We start from the raw sequence: 17,686 nt of genomic DNA on the forward strand, positions 1-17,686 counted from the left end.
AAAATAAAATAAAATAAAATAAAAAAATTAAAAAGTTGATTAGATAACCTCTTTAGAAATTTGAAAAAATATACAAATGAAAAATTATTTTGAAGTATTAAGTTAGCAAAGATTGCTAATACAGTTTGAGTAACGCTTATGTAAAATGTTGGACCAAAAGTGATTTGTATTTTATTTATTTATTTTTCTGTGCAACTGGGGATTGAACTCAGGCCCTTGCCAGAGAAGCGCTTATTCCACTGAGCTGTCTCCCCAGCCCATGATTTGTATTTTAGATATCTTCAGATTGTAGAATATTTTCATATACATAATGAAACATTTTGGGGGTGGGACCCAGACCTAAAAATAAAATTTATTTATGTTTCATATATATCTTATATACACACAACGGCGATTAAAAAAAAGTATGTTTAAAATTTTTAAACTTATTATAGTAAAAGACACATTACCATAAATCTCTCTCGTAGTACTCCCTCACACTTCTAACAAACTTATTCCATTACTGTTGCCACTAGGTTTTTAGTTTTTGAAGTAGAGGATTGCTATGTACTTTGGACTAGGTATTGCTGTGCAGTTTGGGCTGGCGTTGAACTCATTATGTAGCCCAGGCTGATCTTGAAGTTACAACAGTCCTCCTACTTGAGCACCTGGAGTGGAGGGGTTCTAGGCATATACCACCAAGCCATCCTCTTAACACTTTCTGTGCAGATGCCTTGTTTGACTTTACCGTATTTTTTTGGTTGAACTGTTTTTTAGAAGAGGTTTATTTTTTGTTTTTGGTGCCAAGGACCGAACCCAGGGCTTCCAGCTTGCTAGGCAAGCATTCTACCGCTGAGCCAAATCCCCAGCCCCCTTAACACTTTCTGAAGCAGAAAGAACTTATAGAAGTAAGTCCTCTTTCATTATTATCTTTTTTGTAGCTGCCTCAATGTCCTGAATCAATTCAAAATTGTTTGTGGTAATTCCTGTCAAATTAAACCTTACAATGTTTTCATCTACCTTATTTACTAGATGTGGCACTGTGCAACTTCTGTGTCTTCACTAAGGTCAGAGAGACCATGAAAGATGGACATTTTGAATTGAATCAGGACATCAAGGCAGTCAGGAGAGCACAACTAAAGACACAAGAGGATTTGTAATTTGAAAGTACTTTCAGGGGCCAGGGAAATGGCTCAGTAGAATAAGCGCTTACCTGGCAAGCACAAGGACCTGAGTCAAAACCCCGGTTCCACCAAAAAAAAGAAAAGAAAGAAAGAAAGTACTTCCATACTTCTCCTCCAAATAGTAGTTTTAGTATGATTATATTTTGATTACCAGCCCCATGAAGTCAGATGTGGCATTTTCCACTTGTGGTTTCATGTTTTGAATTTTTTTTTTTTTTGCAGAACCAGGGATTGAGCTCAGTCCCTTGCACTTGCCAGGGAAGCACTTATTCTACTGAGCTATCTCCCCGGCCCCGTGTTTTGAATTTTGAATTGTTTCAGACTTTGGAGTTTTGGCTTATTGGTAACTCTCAGCTCTTATAGGTTTCTTTCAAGTTAGGTTTTCAGTTTAACTATTGAGCAAAATTAGGAACACTGAGCAGATTTTTTATTTCAAACTTTGTCATTCAAGTAGTGGAAAGTTTGAACTTGGAGCTGTTTTGTTACGTTTCTTTTGGGTACCAGTGATCGAACTCAGGACCTTTTGCTTGCCAGGCAGGCATTTAAACCACTTAGCTATCTTCCCGGCCACTCTTCGAGCTATTGACAACCAGAATACTGTTGTATTTGATCAGGTATACAAAGGAACTGAAAAAGTGCTAACATCTTTAGCCCTTCAAAAAATATATTTATTTATTTATTCTCTGTCTCTGTCTTTCTGTGTGTGTGTGTGTGTGTGTGTGTGTGTGTGTGTCTGTCTGTCTGTCTGTCTGTCTGTCTCTCTCTCTCTTTCTCTCTTTCTCTCTCTGAGGCAGGTTCTTGCTTTGTAGTACAGTCCAAGTTTTTTGAGACAGGAACTCTTAAGTCACTAAATTTCCCAGGCTGGGCTTCAACAACTTGAGATCCTCTTACCTCAGCTTCTTAGAGTGCTGGGATTCAGACATGTACTAACATGCCTAGCTATCACAGTTTTAATATTATCAAAGCATTGGATGTAACTTTAGTTGTCCAACAAAAAGGAAATGGTTAAATAAATTATGATATGTACTTAATAAACTAGAAAATAGTAAATAACCACATAAAATGTTGATATAGATTCACTATTAAAATTTGATTTATATTTTTTTTTTTTGTGGAACCGGGAATTGAACTCAGACCCTTGCACTTGCCAGGGAAGCGCTTATTCCACTGAGCCATCTCCCTGGCCCCCTATAAATAATATTTAAGTTATAGAAAATAGCCTCATCATCTAAAATCACAAGTCTAATACTAAATGCTATTTTTATATAGTATTTTAATGTCCCAACAGAATGGTATATTTTACCTGATCAGTATCAGATGAGTGCTGACTTGCATCAGTTTGTCAAGCTCAGGAAGCATTAGCTGTCAGCAAGCTGGTGACATATTTGAAATGACAAATGTATTTTTATTATATGGTGAAATATATTGTCTCCTTTTCTAAGCCAAGACTAATATTTTGTTTCCAAAGGAAAACTCAGACATTTTCCACATTATTCTTTCTGGACAGTCATGGGCTTTGTTCCAATATTAACACTCATAGGTTCTCTTTTTCCTTATCAAAATTAAAATAGGCCAGACAGTTTCATGATTCTATTTTGTTTGTTTGGTTAATTTTTAAGAGACGCTACTTAATGTGATTTTTTCATGTTGGTACAGTAAATAGTAGCACAACTAACACTCCAGAGAAATCCTAACTCAGGCTTTTGTTGAATCTCAGTAGAGCTGACATTTTCCAGAGATGTACTATTCTACATTGTTTTCATATAAAATGCAAATTACACATTTTTTCTAGAATCATTGAATAGATAGGCTTTGTTTTTAAGCTTTTATATGTCTTTAGCAATTCCGTAGAATCTTTTCAGGCTGACAAAAGTAGAATGGTAATAAATATTTCATATGGATATTCATATGTAGTGGTATTCACCTATAGTTTTAACATGCTTGGATGCATAAATGTTCATGTGTACTAATGATGTAATTAACTTAAATAACTTTTTTTTTTTTTTTTTTTTTTTTTTTGGTGGAACCGGGGATTGAACTCAGGCCCTTGTGCTTACCTGGGAAGCACTTACTCCACTGAGCCATCTCCCCGGCCCAATAACTGGTTATTTAAATAAATCAGAAAAAAATGTGTATAAAGTTTCCAAGATTAATGTAGAATTTTCATAAGGTTAATGTGAGCTAGTAACCTAATTTCTGGTTTTATGTGATTAAGAACATGTTGTTTAAGTTTTATTTACTCCTCTACCTTAATCTTCATACATTTTGCATAATATTACTTATGTTTACCATCTCATCTACCTTTTGAAATATTTTTCCTACAGTTATGCAGAAGGCATGGAGGGAAAGAAATCCTCCAGCTCGAATCAAAGCAGCCTATCAAGCTTTAGAATTAAACAATGAGTAAGTTTTAAATACATGGAAAAAAAAGTTTGCTTTAAATAAACTCAGGCAAATGGTTTTATATTTTCTTTCGTCTGTTCCTAATTCTTTTCGAGTTGTTAGTGTTCCTTTTTCTTTTTGTATTCCGGAGATAAAATTTGCAGTGTTCATCAGCACTTGCATTTTGCTTCCAAAATTGTAAATTTATATATACTTTTAAATAGAAATTAAGAATTGCTTTTACACTTTCGAATACTAATGGAGAAATGGTAATAGTTAATTTTTGAAAGGGTATTAAACCTTATCCCACTGTTTTAATTTTGCTTTTCATTTAAAGCATTCATTCACTTCTGTAAACTTTAGTTGTTTATGGACTTAGGGGGACATAAGAGGATTCAAAATAAGTAAACCAAAGCTCTTTCAACTTAATAACTTTTCATGTTAACAGCATTTTTTAAATCTCTTTATATCTTGAGAAGATAAATATAAAATTACTAGTCAACCCAATATTTAAATGGGACAGATTAATAAACATTAATCTAATGTATACTAACTAAATGCAAAGAGTAAAAATATAATCCCAGTTGGTTCATTTGAGGAGTGTTTCCCAGATAATGTGAATTTGGAGATTTCCTCTGAAAACCCCTAGTAGATACATTATCTTCAGTAAGATGACCTTCCAACGGTGGAACAAAAAATGGGCAGAACAGCAAATTCCAAAATGAGTGAATTTTTAAAAAATGGTCAAAAGTTTACAATAACCTGGTGAATGCTTAACGAGGGAAAAATTACTAATTTTCGGTAAGCAAGCTTTGTGGTATTTTAAACTACCCTGGCCCCATCTTCCACTGCCTTGCTCCATGGAAGCCTTGACAATAGTGCACATCCCAAGTATAGGTTTCTAGTGCTGGAGGAAGTCACATGGACCTTATTCTCAAGGAATTGTGGTTGTTTTGACCTGTGGGGTGGCCACCCGAAGAACCAGCTCAGAGCACTTGCCTTCAACTAGCTTGAACTTTTCCTAGCACTGAATTTATTGCACTTGGGAACATTTATTGAAAACATTGATAGGCAAATATATTAGCCACTGCTGCTGCCTAGAATAAGGGATCATAGCTGTGAAAAAAAAAAAAAAGGAGAAACCAAAAAGAGTATGGGACATGTGGGGAGAATAAAGACTTTGTTCCTGGGACTCTCAAAGGCTCTACATGTGGCTAGAGTTGAGCTTGTGCTTAGGAAAGACTTGCAAACGCCTGAAGCTCTCATGTCTGGCTAACCTTTAGATAGTGTATAGCATGAAATGAAGGCTAAGGCAGAGTTGTAAACTGCCTGACTGAATGTTGATAATGTGCCCAGCACACATACAAGAGCCCATGGCAAGGATTGCTTTTGTGTATGTCTCTTCTGTGGATGTTTTGGCTCTAGATATTTAAGGAAATTCCTATGAAAACATTAACTGACACTAAGCTGAGAGCACAAACCACATTGGTCACACATGACAAAGAACACAGATTTTAATAAAATTGGCTCAAAAATTCAATAAACATACAACTACATGCAGCAACAAAAAGGGAATGGAGGAAATCTGATGTCTAGAATTGCCAAAATATGTTGTGGTCTATATACCAGAAAGAAAATAAGTGACTAGAACCTGCCTGTGAAGAATCCTACTTTGGATTCCATAGACTGTAAGTAAACTGTTTTAAATATATTCAAAGAGGTAATGAAAAGTATGAGGATAATGGCTTACCATTAGAGATACCAATAAAGGAAAAGAAATAATAGAAAAACTAAATCGAAATTTTAAAATTGAGAAGTATAACTGAAATAAAAATTTACTGTAATAGTTCAGTAGCAGATTTGGGAAGGGAAAAGAATTAGCAAATTTAAATAAGGTCAACTGACATTATCTAGCCTAAGAAGCAGGAAAAAATAAAGGAATGAAGAAAAAGAAAGTGTCTAGGAGCTCTTTTGGACACTATCAAACATCCCTACCTATGCATAGTGACCATCCCAGAAAAGAGAGAGAAGAGAGCAGGAATAATATTTTAGGAAATAGTGGCCCAAACCAGAATCTTAGCACACCAAATCCAGAATCATCTTGAATGAATTGCATTCCCTGACCAAGTGAGGTTTATTCTTAGGATGCAAGAATGAGTGCATACATATAAAAATTTTTTTTGTACATACAGAATTGATCAGTGTAGTACACACATTAACAGAATAAAGGAAAGTACGTGATCATCTCAGTTCAGAAAAGGCATTTGACAAAATCTAATACCTTTTGATGATAAAAAATGCATAAAAGTCAATGAATGGTCAGCTGTGGTGTTAAATGCCTCTAATCCCAGCAGTTGGGAGGCAAAGGCAGGAGGATTGCTGTGAGTTCAAGGCCAGCCTGAACTACACAGCAAGACCCTATCTGGAAAAAAAAAGTCAAACAAAAATTAATGTAGTATATCATACTGCTAGAAAAAAATTTTTAAAAATGTAATTATCTCAATTGCTGAAAAAGTCAAAAGCCAACACAATTTTATCATGAAAAACAGTAAAATTAATAAGGAGTCCTCAACCTAATAAAGAACATCTGGAAAATCTACAGCTAACTACTGTATGTGCTTAATGATGAGAGGCTAAATACTTTCTATGATCAGAAAGTCAGGACAATTAGGCAAGAAAAAAAATAGTGTCAGAATTGGAAAAAAAGTGAAACTATCTCTATTCACAAGTAAAATTATCTTGGGCCAGTGACATAGCACAGTTGCATAGCCCCTGCCTGGTAAGTGCAAGATCTTGAGCTCAATTTATGGTACTAAAAAGAAGATGATCTTCTGTGCACAAAATCTTAAGAATCCAGGTAGAAGAAAATGCTGTAAGAACCAATAAAATAATTATAAATTAGTTGGAGATGGACCTCAGTGGGTAGAGCACTTGCCTAGGATGTATGAAGTCCTTAGTTTTATCGTAAGTGCTAGAAAAGAAAAAAATACTTTAAAATATTGCAAGAGGGCCAGGGAAATAGTTTAGTGGCATAAGCCTATCTGGCAAGCATAAGGTCCTGAGTTTGATCCCTGGTAACCGAAAAAAAAAAAAAAAAAAAAAATTGCAAGAAACAAGCTCAGAAAAATTAGCTATATTTCAGTATGTTAGCAATGAAAAATTTGCAATTCTACTTAAAATCGTGTCAGAACTATTAAAATACTTAGGGATAAATTTAAAGAAGTGCAAGACTTGTATAGTGAAAAATACAAAACATTGAAATAGTTAAAGGGGACCTAACTACATGGAAAGGCATCCTCTGTTCATGTCAATACTCACCCAGTTGTATTACAGATTCTATGCAAGAGGTTGAGGCATGAGGCTTGCATGTTCAAAGTCAGCCTAGGTAATTTGGCGAGACCCTGTCTCAGAACAGAAAAGGACTAGGAATATAGCTCTGTGTTAGAGCCATTAACTGTGTGTGGGTCCAGTCCCCCACTATTAAAAACAAAAACAGAAAGGAAAAAAAGGATTTGGAGCATGTCTTTATGACCTTGGGTTTTGCAATGACTTATTAGATATGACATCAAAAGAATAAAAGAAAAAATTATAAACTAGATTATCAAAATAATTTGTGCATCAAAGGGCACTATCAAGACAGTATAGATTTGTGATTGCCATGGCTTGAGGAAATAGGGAGATGGAAATGACTGTTAGGACTGTTTTGGAGCTCTTTACAGTGATAGCTGCACAATGATGAGAGTATATTAAAAGTCTGTCAACTATACACTTCAAATGCTCTGAACTTGGCACATACCTGTAATCCTAACACTCCAAGACAGGAGGTAGTGCACTACCATGCCAGGTCTCAGTGGCCAGCTCAGTGCTCCCAGGGATGGGGCTAGTGCTGCATGTGGTGCGGGGGATTGAACCCCAATCCCTGTGCTTGCCTGAGCAGGTACTTAGTCCACTGTTCTATCTCTCTGGCCCTCCATCTAGATATTTTGAGGAATTTTTTTTTGGGCGGGGGTGCTGGCTCAGGCTGCCTTAATGGCAGGTCTGGTAAGGCGTGAGGAGCTGGAGATCAAACCGCAGTATCCTGCGCCTGACTGCATTTGCATAAGCCAGCACTTAAACAACTGAGCTAACTGGCAGGCCCCCTAGATATTTTGAAAAGTATTTTGTTATGGTTATTTAAAGACATTTGATGTGGTGTTTAGAGTGGCAGTCAGATGCCCAGTGTTTAAAGAAGTATGTCTGTGTTTCATAAAAATCTGGTTAATATACTGAAGAAATCTTTGCTGATTAGAGAAATTATCATATAGTTTAGATGTACTGCTTGAAGGCTGTTTAGGTGGCATTTCTATAACCTTATTGATCCTAATTGATGATAGCAGCCTTGCCATCACTTTTATTTCATGCCTTCCTTTTATACTTTTACCACTCTTCTCTTGCTTAGGTAAGCACTGTTCAATTGAAATATAATATGAACCATGTGTGTAACTTTAAATCTTCTAGTATGCAGTCATATTTAAAAAGTGAAAAAAAAATTTGAAGTGCTTTTTAGCTACATGTAAGATATTAAACTATTGCTTTAACATATATTTTTAAAAACTAATGCTAATCAGCTTCCCATCATTATGACCAAATACCTGATTAAATCAGGAGGAAATGTTTATTTTGGCCTCCAGTTTCCGAGGTTTCAGTCCATAATCACTTAGCTTCATTGCTTCTAGGCCTGTGGTGAAGCAGAAACATCACAGCAGAAGGGTAAGACAGTAGCAAGCTGCTCATCTGAAGATAGCTAGGATGAAGAGAAAGAGACAGAGATAGACCGGAAAAGAGCCAGAATGGTCACGCTCTTCAAAGACATGAACTAGGTGACCTGTTAATTCTCAGTAGCCCATTCAGCTGAGAACTAACTCATTGGTGGGCTGACTCATGGAGGGGCTAGCATTCTCTTGACATGTCACCTCTCTAGACCTCATCTCTGAACACAGTCTTTGAGGGACTTTTTAGATTATTTTTTATTTTTTAGGGAAGGGTCTACAGGGTGTTCAGGGTCTCACTACTAGATTGGACTTGTAGTGATCCACCGGTTTACAACCTCCCAAGAGCTGGGATTACAGGCTCACACCACCACGCCCAGTCTCAATTGCCGTCTCAGTGCACCCCAGGGGTGGGGCCAGCACAGCAGGCTCAGGGATCAAACCCCTGACCACTGCGTCTGCTGGCAGGTGCTTTAATCCACTGAGCTATTTGGCCAGCTCTGCATTTTAGCTTCAAGTCCTAAGAACTATTAAGGAAAGAGTTTACATTTTTCTTAGTTTTCAAGATTCCATGTTCCTTTTACATTTATATCACATCTCAACTCAGACTAGCAACATATGGCTGCTGACTAGAATGCCGGATAATGTAGGCATTGGTAGTCAGAACTAAGACATTGCCCCCAAAGAGATGTACTACTGATTTCTAGGAAAACTCATTGCTTATATTTTTAGTCTTTTTTTTTTTTTGTGGTACTAGGGGTCAAACTTGGGACCTTACACTTGCCAGGCAGGCACTTGTGCTGCTGAGCTATCTCCCTTGTATTTTATTTTTTTATTTTTTTTTTTTGTGTGTGTGTGTGTGCAAAAACAATTAGTTTGTCTTCTTAGCCAGGTATTGAAAGATACAAAGAAAAATCTCTGGTTTTGTAGGGTGAAGAAAACATGGAATAAGCACAGGTATAAGACAGCCTAGGAGGATAGAAGGATGGACTGAAATTCAGACCAAGGGAAGTTGTATTACACACTGCTGTGGATAAATAAGCCCAAGGGAAAGGGGCATGTGCAAAGATTTCTGAGTCAGATATGAAAGGTGCCTGGTGAGCAGTCTTCCCAGTATTAACTCTATCTCATAGCTGCCCACAAAGATAAATAGTACACAGTATAGTATATAGGGACTAAGAGCACTTATATGATCACTAAAGTATATGGTCCCAGGGCTGGGATTTAGCTCAGTGGTGCAGCACCTGCCCTGTAAGCATGAGGTCCTGAGTTCGATTCCCAGTACCCCCCCTCCAAAAAAAAATATACATACATACATTCCCCAGAACTACTTTCCAGATATTTCTTTATATGTGCTCTTTTTCTTCCACAAAAAGAAAACAAGGCAAAGGGTAGGAGAATGGAAATGGAATTTTTAAAAGATAGAAAGTGAAGAGTAGAAGAGAAATAGTGGAAACTTAGGGAACTAGGCATAATGAATGTATCAATATGTCCAAATAATTAAAATTTGAATGAATTTTTTTCTTTTTTTTTTTTTATTCAGAGATGAAAAGTGTTGGTGAGTGTAAGGGAAACATGATATAGACCAAAGGATATACCCAAGAGAAAATTCTTGCTTTACCATTTCACTTAAAATTGCCTTGCTTACTTTTTCCATAGTTGTGCCACTGCTTACGTCCTACTGGCTGAGGAAGAAGCAACCACTATTGTAGATGCTGAAAGGCTATTTAAACAGGCGCTCAAGGCAGGAGAAACAATTTATAAGCGGTCACAGCAGTGCCAGCACCAGAGTCCTCAGCATGAAGCTCAACTGAGTAAGCAAAATTGAACTGATTTTTACTGTCTTTTATCTGTTATATAATTGGCTTTTATGTTTAAAACACAAAATAATAATAAAAACACTTGGGGCTAGGGAGATAGCTCAGGGGCATAAGTGTCTACCTGGAAAGCACAAGATCCCACGTTTAGACCAGGGAGATGGTTCAGTGGAATAAGCGCTTCCCTGGCAAGCGCAAGGGCCTGAGTTCAATCCCTGGTTTCACAAAAAAAATGATCCCACGTTTGATCCCTGGTTCTGCATGCCATGCAATGCCGGGCATGCCATGCTACCCCAGAACCAGACATGGTGGCACACATCTGTAGTCCCAGCACTCTGGAGGTTGAGACAGGAGGATCACTGTGGGTTCGAGATTAGCCTTGGGGCTACAAAAGTGAGCACAAGGCTAACCCAAACTGTAAAACAAGACCCTGCCTCAAAAAAAAAAAAAAAATAATAATAAAAACACTTAATATGGAGGAGCTTGCTAATTTTTATAAGCTATAACTAAAGATTTGTTATTTCTAATCTATCAGTATCAGCAAGATAGAAATATGTATTAGCCAGAGAATAATTTTGGAAAAGAATAAAACTGCTGTGGTTATTGAAAGGAAATATAGCTGCTCTGAGAGTTACAACTTATGTAAGAATTGGGCTGGTCATTAGAGAAACGTAAGTTAAAAAATCTTAGGATTCAGGAGGACCTTCTAGGGGTGATAATTAGTAATGAGAAAAATCTAATGATGATGAGTATGTTTTTAATTCTTCTGGCAAGATACCCAGAAGGAGAATAGCTGGTTCCCATGGGACCTCCAATCTCAGTTTTTTAAGGAATCTTCACATTGATTTTCATAGTGGTTGTATCAGTCTGCATTCCTACTAACAGTGGAGAAGAGTTCCTTTGTCTTCATCGCCCCACTAGCATTTGTTATCGGTTGATTTTTTTTTTTTTTTTTTTTTTTTTTGATGATAGCTATTCTTTCTGAGAGAATCTGACTTGTTTAATTTGCATCTCTCAAATGACTGATGAAGTTGAACATTTTTTGTGTGTTTATTTGCCATTTATATTTTCTCATCTATGAAGTGCCTGTTCATCTCTGATGCCCATTTTTTTTTCGGTGCCCATTTTTGGATTGGATCTTTGAATTTAAGGGGTCTGATTTTTTTTTTTTTCAATTCTTTATATGTCCTAGATATGAATCCTTTGTCTGTGGGACAACTGGCTGTAATTTTCCCTTTGATGATGTCTTACCTTTATTTTCCGCTTCAGGGAAGACAGTAGTAGAGGCACATCGCCCAGCTTCTGCCCAGGCACATCATTTTGTTTGCTCTTCAGTCTATTTATTTATTTAGTGTGTGTGTGTGTGTGTGTGTGTGTGTGTGTGGCCAGCTCAGCCCACCAGGGGGCGGGACTGGCTGGCATGTGGTGCTGGGGGATTGAACTGTGGTCCCTGTACTTTGCTTGGCTTAGCTTGTTCTGAGTAGGTACTTTAGACCACTGAGCCATCTCACCAGCCCTCTTCAGTCTTTTTTACACCATGTTTCTAGCACAAAATTCAACCTTATTTGTGGCTGTGGGTTTTTTGTTTGTTTTTTTATTTTCTCCATGATGTATTTAGGCTTAGATGGGCCATGACAACTGAAGTTTTCTTTCCATTCATAAGGCTGCTCTCCTAGTGAGACACTTTAAAATTTTTTAAAAAATTTATTTATTTATTTATTTTCAGAACCAGGGATTGAACTCACTTCCTTGTGCTTGCCAGGAAAGTGCTTATTCTACTGGGCCATCTCCCTGGCCCCCTTAATTTTTTTTTTTTGAAACAGGGTCTTACTATGTAGTTCAGGCTGGTTTGGAGCAAACTTTATAGCCCTGGCTGGTCTTGAACTCAATACGTATCCCAAACTAGCCTCAAACTGCTGATGATCCTCCTGCCTCATCCTCCCAAGTGTTGGCATTATAACCATGTGCCATCATGCCCAGCAAAAGTGAGATTTTTTTTTTTTTTTTGAGACCAAATCAGGGGGCTTAGGAGTAAGGAAAAACCACCAAAAAGACGCTTTACACAAGATCTGACCTCCCTGGCTCATCTGGATCTCTCCAGGTCCACCGTGACCAAGAGCAAAAGTGAGATATTTTTACCAAAGAAACTAACTAGAATTAGCAATGTTTCTGTTCCTGGCTTTTGGCTTTTGGGACTAGAGAGTTTTAGTTTCATGATTTTGACAAATGCTGGACAATAAATTGAAATATGTTTATATAATACATTGTTATCAGATAACTTGTGAATGTTTGTAAAAATTAAAATTTGGATAATTTTTCTTTCTAAAATATTGATGTATACAGTATATTTCATTGATGTATGTTTTTTTTTAATATTTATTTATTTATTTATTTATTTATTTATTTTGTGTGTGTGTGGCCAGCTCAGCCCACCAGGGGGCGGGGCTGGCTGGCATGTGGTGCTGGGGGATTGAACTGCGGTCCCTGTGTTTTGCTTAGCTTAGCTTGTTCTAAGTAGGTGCTTTAGACCACTGAGCCATCTCACCAGCCCCAATGTATGTTGTTAAAACTGGGAATTTTTAATTTTGTATCCTTGAATTCCGTATTCTGTTTCTCATTTTTACCAGCTGTAATGAAACTATCTGTAAAACAGTCATGTCATTTGTTCTGGTTCAAAATCAAATATTGTTATTTTGTTAGCCGTCTTCTAGAAGCAGTTCAAATTTTTTTTAGTTACTAGCTATTAAGAAAAGTTACTAGCCATGAAAATTTTGTTTGGGAAATGTTGAATTTTTTAGTTAAGAGAACTTTTTTTAGATTGTTTATGCAGAAACTGAGTAAGCTAATGATTTATATCTGTACTAATACATACATTTCCCTTATGTGATCATTAAAATGAATGTGCCAACTACAAATTACTGTTTATATGCTGCTGTGGATTTCTATTAGATGCAAAAGTAATTCAGTATGTATTTTAAGCTTTTAATACAGAAAATTCAAACATACACAGAAGAGAATTACTATTCAGTATTCATCATCCAGATTTAACAATCACAGTCATTAGGGCTGGGGAGATAGTAGAATAAGCACTTGCTTGGCAAGTACAGGGTCTTGAGTTCTATCCCAGGTACTGCAAAAAAAAAAAAAAAAAAAAAAAGTGCAAGGTAAGCAAATAAAATTAATTATGTTAATTAAATAGCCTAGGGCCAGGGAGATAGCTCAGCAGCATAGGCGCCTGCCTGGCAAGCGCAAGGTCTGGAGTTTAATCCCTAGTACCCCCCCCAAACAAACAAATAAACAAAATAGGCTATAGCACACAAGTGATAGTTGTGTCATTTTTTTGTTTTTATAAACAGGGAGAGATACCAACGTACTAGTATATATTAAAAGAAGATTGGCAATGTGTGCAAGAAAATTAGGAAGAATAAGAGAAGCAGTGAAAATAATGAGAGATGTAAGTAAATTTGATAGCTATACTACATATTTTTTCCTCCAAAACCTGAGTGTATGTATATATATATATATATATATATATATATATATATATATGTATGTTTGAGTCTCCAGTTTTATGAGAAAGCAAAAGAATTGGTTCAATGAAAATGTTTTCGCTCTTTTGTGTTCCTGTTATGATTTTCATCTTTTTTTCCTTTTAATATATAGTTGATGAAAGAATTTCCTCCTCTTACCATGTTGAACATCCATGAAAATCTGTTAGAATCACTTTTAGAGTTACAGGCCTATGCGGATGTTCAGGCAGTCCTAGCAAAATATGATGGTGAGTTTTATTTGTTTTATTTGTCTTAGTTGATAGCATTGTTACAGTAGTCATGTTTCAATTATGTAGTTATAAATATGATTATATTCTAGTACTCTAATTTTTCTCTTTTTTATGGGTCAGTATTTAGGAAACAAGTTGTACAAGTTGGTATTAAGTATACTCTTCATCAGGACTTTTGGCAGCAAAACCTACAAGGAGGGCCGGGGAGATGGCTCAGTGGAATAAGCGCTTCCCTGGCAAGCGCAAAGGCATGAGTTCAATCCCCGGTTTTGAAAAAAAAGAAAATAAGTCGGGGTCAGGGAGGTGGCTCAGTACAATAAATGTTTCCCTGGCAAGTGTGAGGGCCTGAGTTCAATTCCCAGTTCTGCCAAAAAAAACCAGAAAACAAAACAAACAAAACCTACAAGGAGGAATTTTCTTCTGTCAAGATTTTTTCCTTTATTAAGTGCTTATTAAGTAATTAATATGTGTGAGGCACTTGAACGCAATAGTGAAAACGGAAACATGGATTTAGCCCTCTTAGGATTTACAGTTTAGTGTAACATGTAGACAAATGAATAGCAATTACACTGAAAACAGCTCTAGGTAAGCTAATTGGTTAGGAAAACATAGGCGTTGTACACATAGTAAAGTGTGTTTTTGAGAATCAAGAAAGGCCAATAAAAGTTGCTTATTTTAACATTTCAGAATAACATCTTTACAATGCTTTTAGTCATAAAGCATAATTTATAATCTTACATGATCCTTATAATTTTGTGAGATGGTAGGATAAGTATTTTTACTCTTTCTAGTTACAGAACTAAATTAGGCAACAGGAGTTTTAAGAAGGTTGAATATTGAGTAATACCTCCCAGTTAGTAAATGATAAGCCTGAATTTAAATCCAGATATTCTGCTTCTTTGTTCATTCCCATTAACAATAATTAAAGTTAATGGGCTATTTTTATAATTGTGATATAACAGTGGAAGCTTATAGCAGATGAAATTGGGAAAATTTTAAAGACACATGGGGGCCAGGGAGATAGCTGAGCCATCTAAGCACCTGCCTAGGCCAGTGCAAGGACGCAGGTTTGATCCCTGGTACCACATGCTCTGTGTTGTGCCGGCCTCACCCTGACGTGCTGAGCTGGCTGCCGATGCATGGTGGTGCATACCTGTAATCCCATTGCTGGGGAGGCTGAGGCAGGAGGATCACTACAAGTCTGAGCTGTATATCGAGACCCTGTACTAAGTACATAAAGGCACATGGACTTTCTCCTTATTTAGAAGAAGACATCAGCTTTTAACCTAAGCTGAAAACTTCATAATAATCATAATGTTTCTAGTTGTATCTTTAATTATAACAGAATACATATAAGTCATTTAGTCATACTTGTCTTATTGTAGGTTCCTACCCATTAGCTTGGGAATCCTTATGAGTTGGAAAGTTTGAAATGTGTTATATTTGGAAAGAGAAGTTTATTTCTTTTAAATATCTGGAATTCCTAGGCGGTGCTTCAGTATAATGTAAGCTCATAGAGAAATTTGTGAGAAATTTCTTTCATATGTACCTTAACTAGGTGCGTGGTCATGATATTTATACTGAACAAGCTTAGGGACTAAATATGAAAAATCAGAATAGGACATACTTCATTGAAAATAAAGTAAATCTAAAAATTAATAAAGCCCAAGTTGATATGTTTCTGTGTTCAGTTTCCATGAGCCTTAGTTTTTATCTTCCTAGCATCCTTTTTTTTTTTTTTTTTTTTTTTTTTGTGGAACCGGGGATTGAACTCAGGCCCTTGTGTTTACCAGGCAAGTGCTTGTTCCGTTGAGCCATCTCCCCGGCCCTCTTCCTAGTATCCTGAAGTGTAGATGAAAGCATGTTTACTTTCTTAATTCTCCATTTGCTAGAATAACTCTGGAGTTGGAAACACAAAAAGAATCACCAGTATTACCCTTCTTGTAACAGTACTTTAGGCATTCTTTTAGAAAATTTTTATTGCTTATTTATAGTACTAAATTAATTTTTAATTAATTAAAGATGATCATTTAAGAAAATATAGTAGAAAATCTAAGCCAGGTGTGTTGGCACACACACATAATCCCTGCATTTGGGAGACTGAGGTAGAAGGATGGCTGCAAGTTCAAGGCCATTAATGAGTTCAAGACTAACCTGAACCACATATGGAGATTCTGTATCCAAAAAACAAAAAGTGAAAAACAAACAAAAAGTAAGAAAATGGAAAATAAAAATCACCCTTTTTAAATTTTTAAATGTAAAAATCCTTCCATTTACATTTTTTTTTCAGTTTTTCTTCTATGAATGAGTATAGTTTTTACATAGTTCTAATTATGCTATGGCTTTTCTCCTGAATAGTCTTATAGTAAGCAGATTATTATAAACATTTTTAAGTACTTGTCAGTATTACTTAGAGGGCTCTTGTAGGCATAATTGAATTTCTGCCAGAAAATATGATTCTTTGTTTTGAGAAGAAAAAACTGAGATCAAAGAAATTGCTCCTAGCTTGAGGATACTTAGCTAGTACGGAGTAGGATCAAGATCGAAACTTAGGTCTTTGAGCAATGTGTTAAGGAGTTTTTGCTCCTAGAGTGTATTTGTTGAATTTCCACTATGAATCATTCTTTTTTTAAAAAATTTATTTATTTATTTGTGTGTGTGTGTGTGTGTGTGTGTGTGGCCAGCTCAGCCCACCAGGGGGCGGGGGTGGCTGGCATGTGGTGCTGGGGGATTGAACCGCGGTCCCTGTGCTTTGCTAAGCTTGTTCTAAGTAGGTGCTTTAGACCACTGAGCCATCTCACCAGCCCCTATGAATTATTCTTATGAAAAATTATCTTTAAGACATTTTCACAAATAATTAAAAATTGTATTACAGATATAAGCCTTCCGAAGTCAGCAGCCATCTGTTACACAGCAGCACTGTTGAAAACAAGAACCGTTTCAGATAAGTAAGTAGTTACGAAAGCTACAGTAATTTGGAAAGATTGTTAAATTGAGTATTGTTTGTCCTCTCTTCCTTCTGAATAGCTCTTAATTTTCTTTGACTTTGAAGCGTCTCATTGTATGTAGTGGAAAGAGGAGTTTTTAGAGTTAAATATTCTGAGGTTTAAATTCAAACTGTATAGAAGTTTGGCCAAGTTAATTATTTTGCATTTCTTTCTTATACCATCCGGTGATTGTGTGAGGATTGTGTGTTAAGCGCTTAAAGCAGAGTCTAGAAAGTACACATATAACAGTATGATGAAAGGCGTGTAGAAGGGAAATAGGATTCATGTTGTTGGTTCTTAGATTATGCAGTAATCTACTTGAATTATTCTGCTTTTCTTGTACTTTTAACGCCTCTTGTAGTTTTGACACCCCTGGCAAATGCAAGGACCTGGGTTCAATCCCCAGTACTGCATGCTGTGCCCACTGTGCTAGCCACCAAAATTGGGTGTGGTGGCGAACATGTGTAATCCCAGCATTGGAGAGGCTGAGACAGGAGGATTACTACAAGTCTGAGCTGTGTAGTGAGACCCTATACCAAATAAAGAAGTGATTTTTTAAAAATTAAAAAAAAAAAAAAACAGAACCTACCAGATACTCAGAAAGCAAATAAGTAGTGGCTGTTTTCTTTCATTTTAGGGTACTATGGCTTGATAAGGATGAAATGCCCACTCTGTTTCTTCTAGGATAAAAAGAAATACTGTACTTTTATTTCGTGAGGTGTTCTACATGTTCTTATATTTATTTCTGCCTTACCTTCCTAACAAAGGCTTTCTTTACCTAAATTTGAAAATTTTTATTCTTTATTAA

At 36.3% G+C, this 17,686-nt stretch overlaps 1 protein-coding gene across 1 annotated transcript in view; it reads left to right on the top strand.

Moving 5' to 3' along the window:
* Positions 1–17,686, top strand: part of St7l (suppression of tumorigenicity 7 like) — an 89,839-nt gene that overhangs the window by 41,088 nt on the left and 31,065 nt on the right. The window contains exons 6-10 of the mRNA XM_023701753.1: positions 3,488–3,566; positions 9,953–10,107; positions 13,467–13,564; positions 13,774–13,888; positions 16,767–16,839. Of these exons, the coding sequence (XP_023557521.1) occupies positions 3,488–3,566; positions 9,953–10,107; positions 13,467–13,564; positions 13,774–13,888; positions 16,767–16,839 (520 nt within the window). The remainder of the gene's footprint in view (positions 1–3,487; positions 3,567–9,952; positions 10,108–13,466; positions 13,565–13,773; positions 13,889–16,766; positions 16,840–17,686) is intronic.

This window comes from Octodon degus, unplaced genomic scaffold, assembly GCF_000260255.1.
Source record: "Octodon degus isolate 3935 unplaced genomic scaffold, OctDeg1.0 scaffold00140, whole genome shotgun sequence".
Classification (NCBI taxonomy): Eukaryota; Metazoa; Chordata; class Mammalia; order Rodentia; family Octodontidae; genus Octodon; species Octodon degus.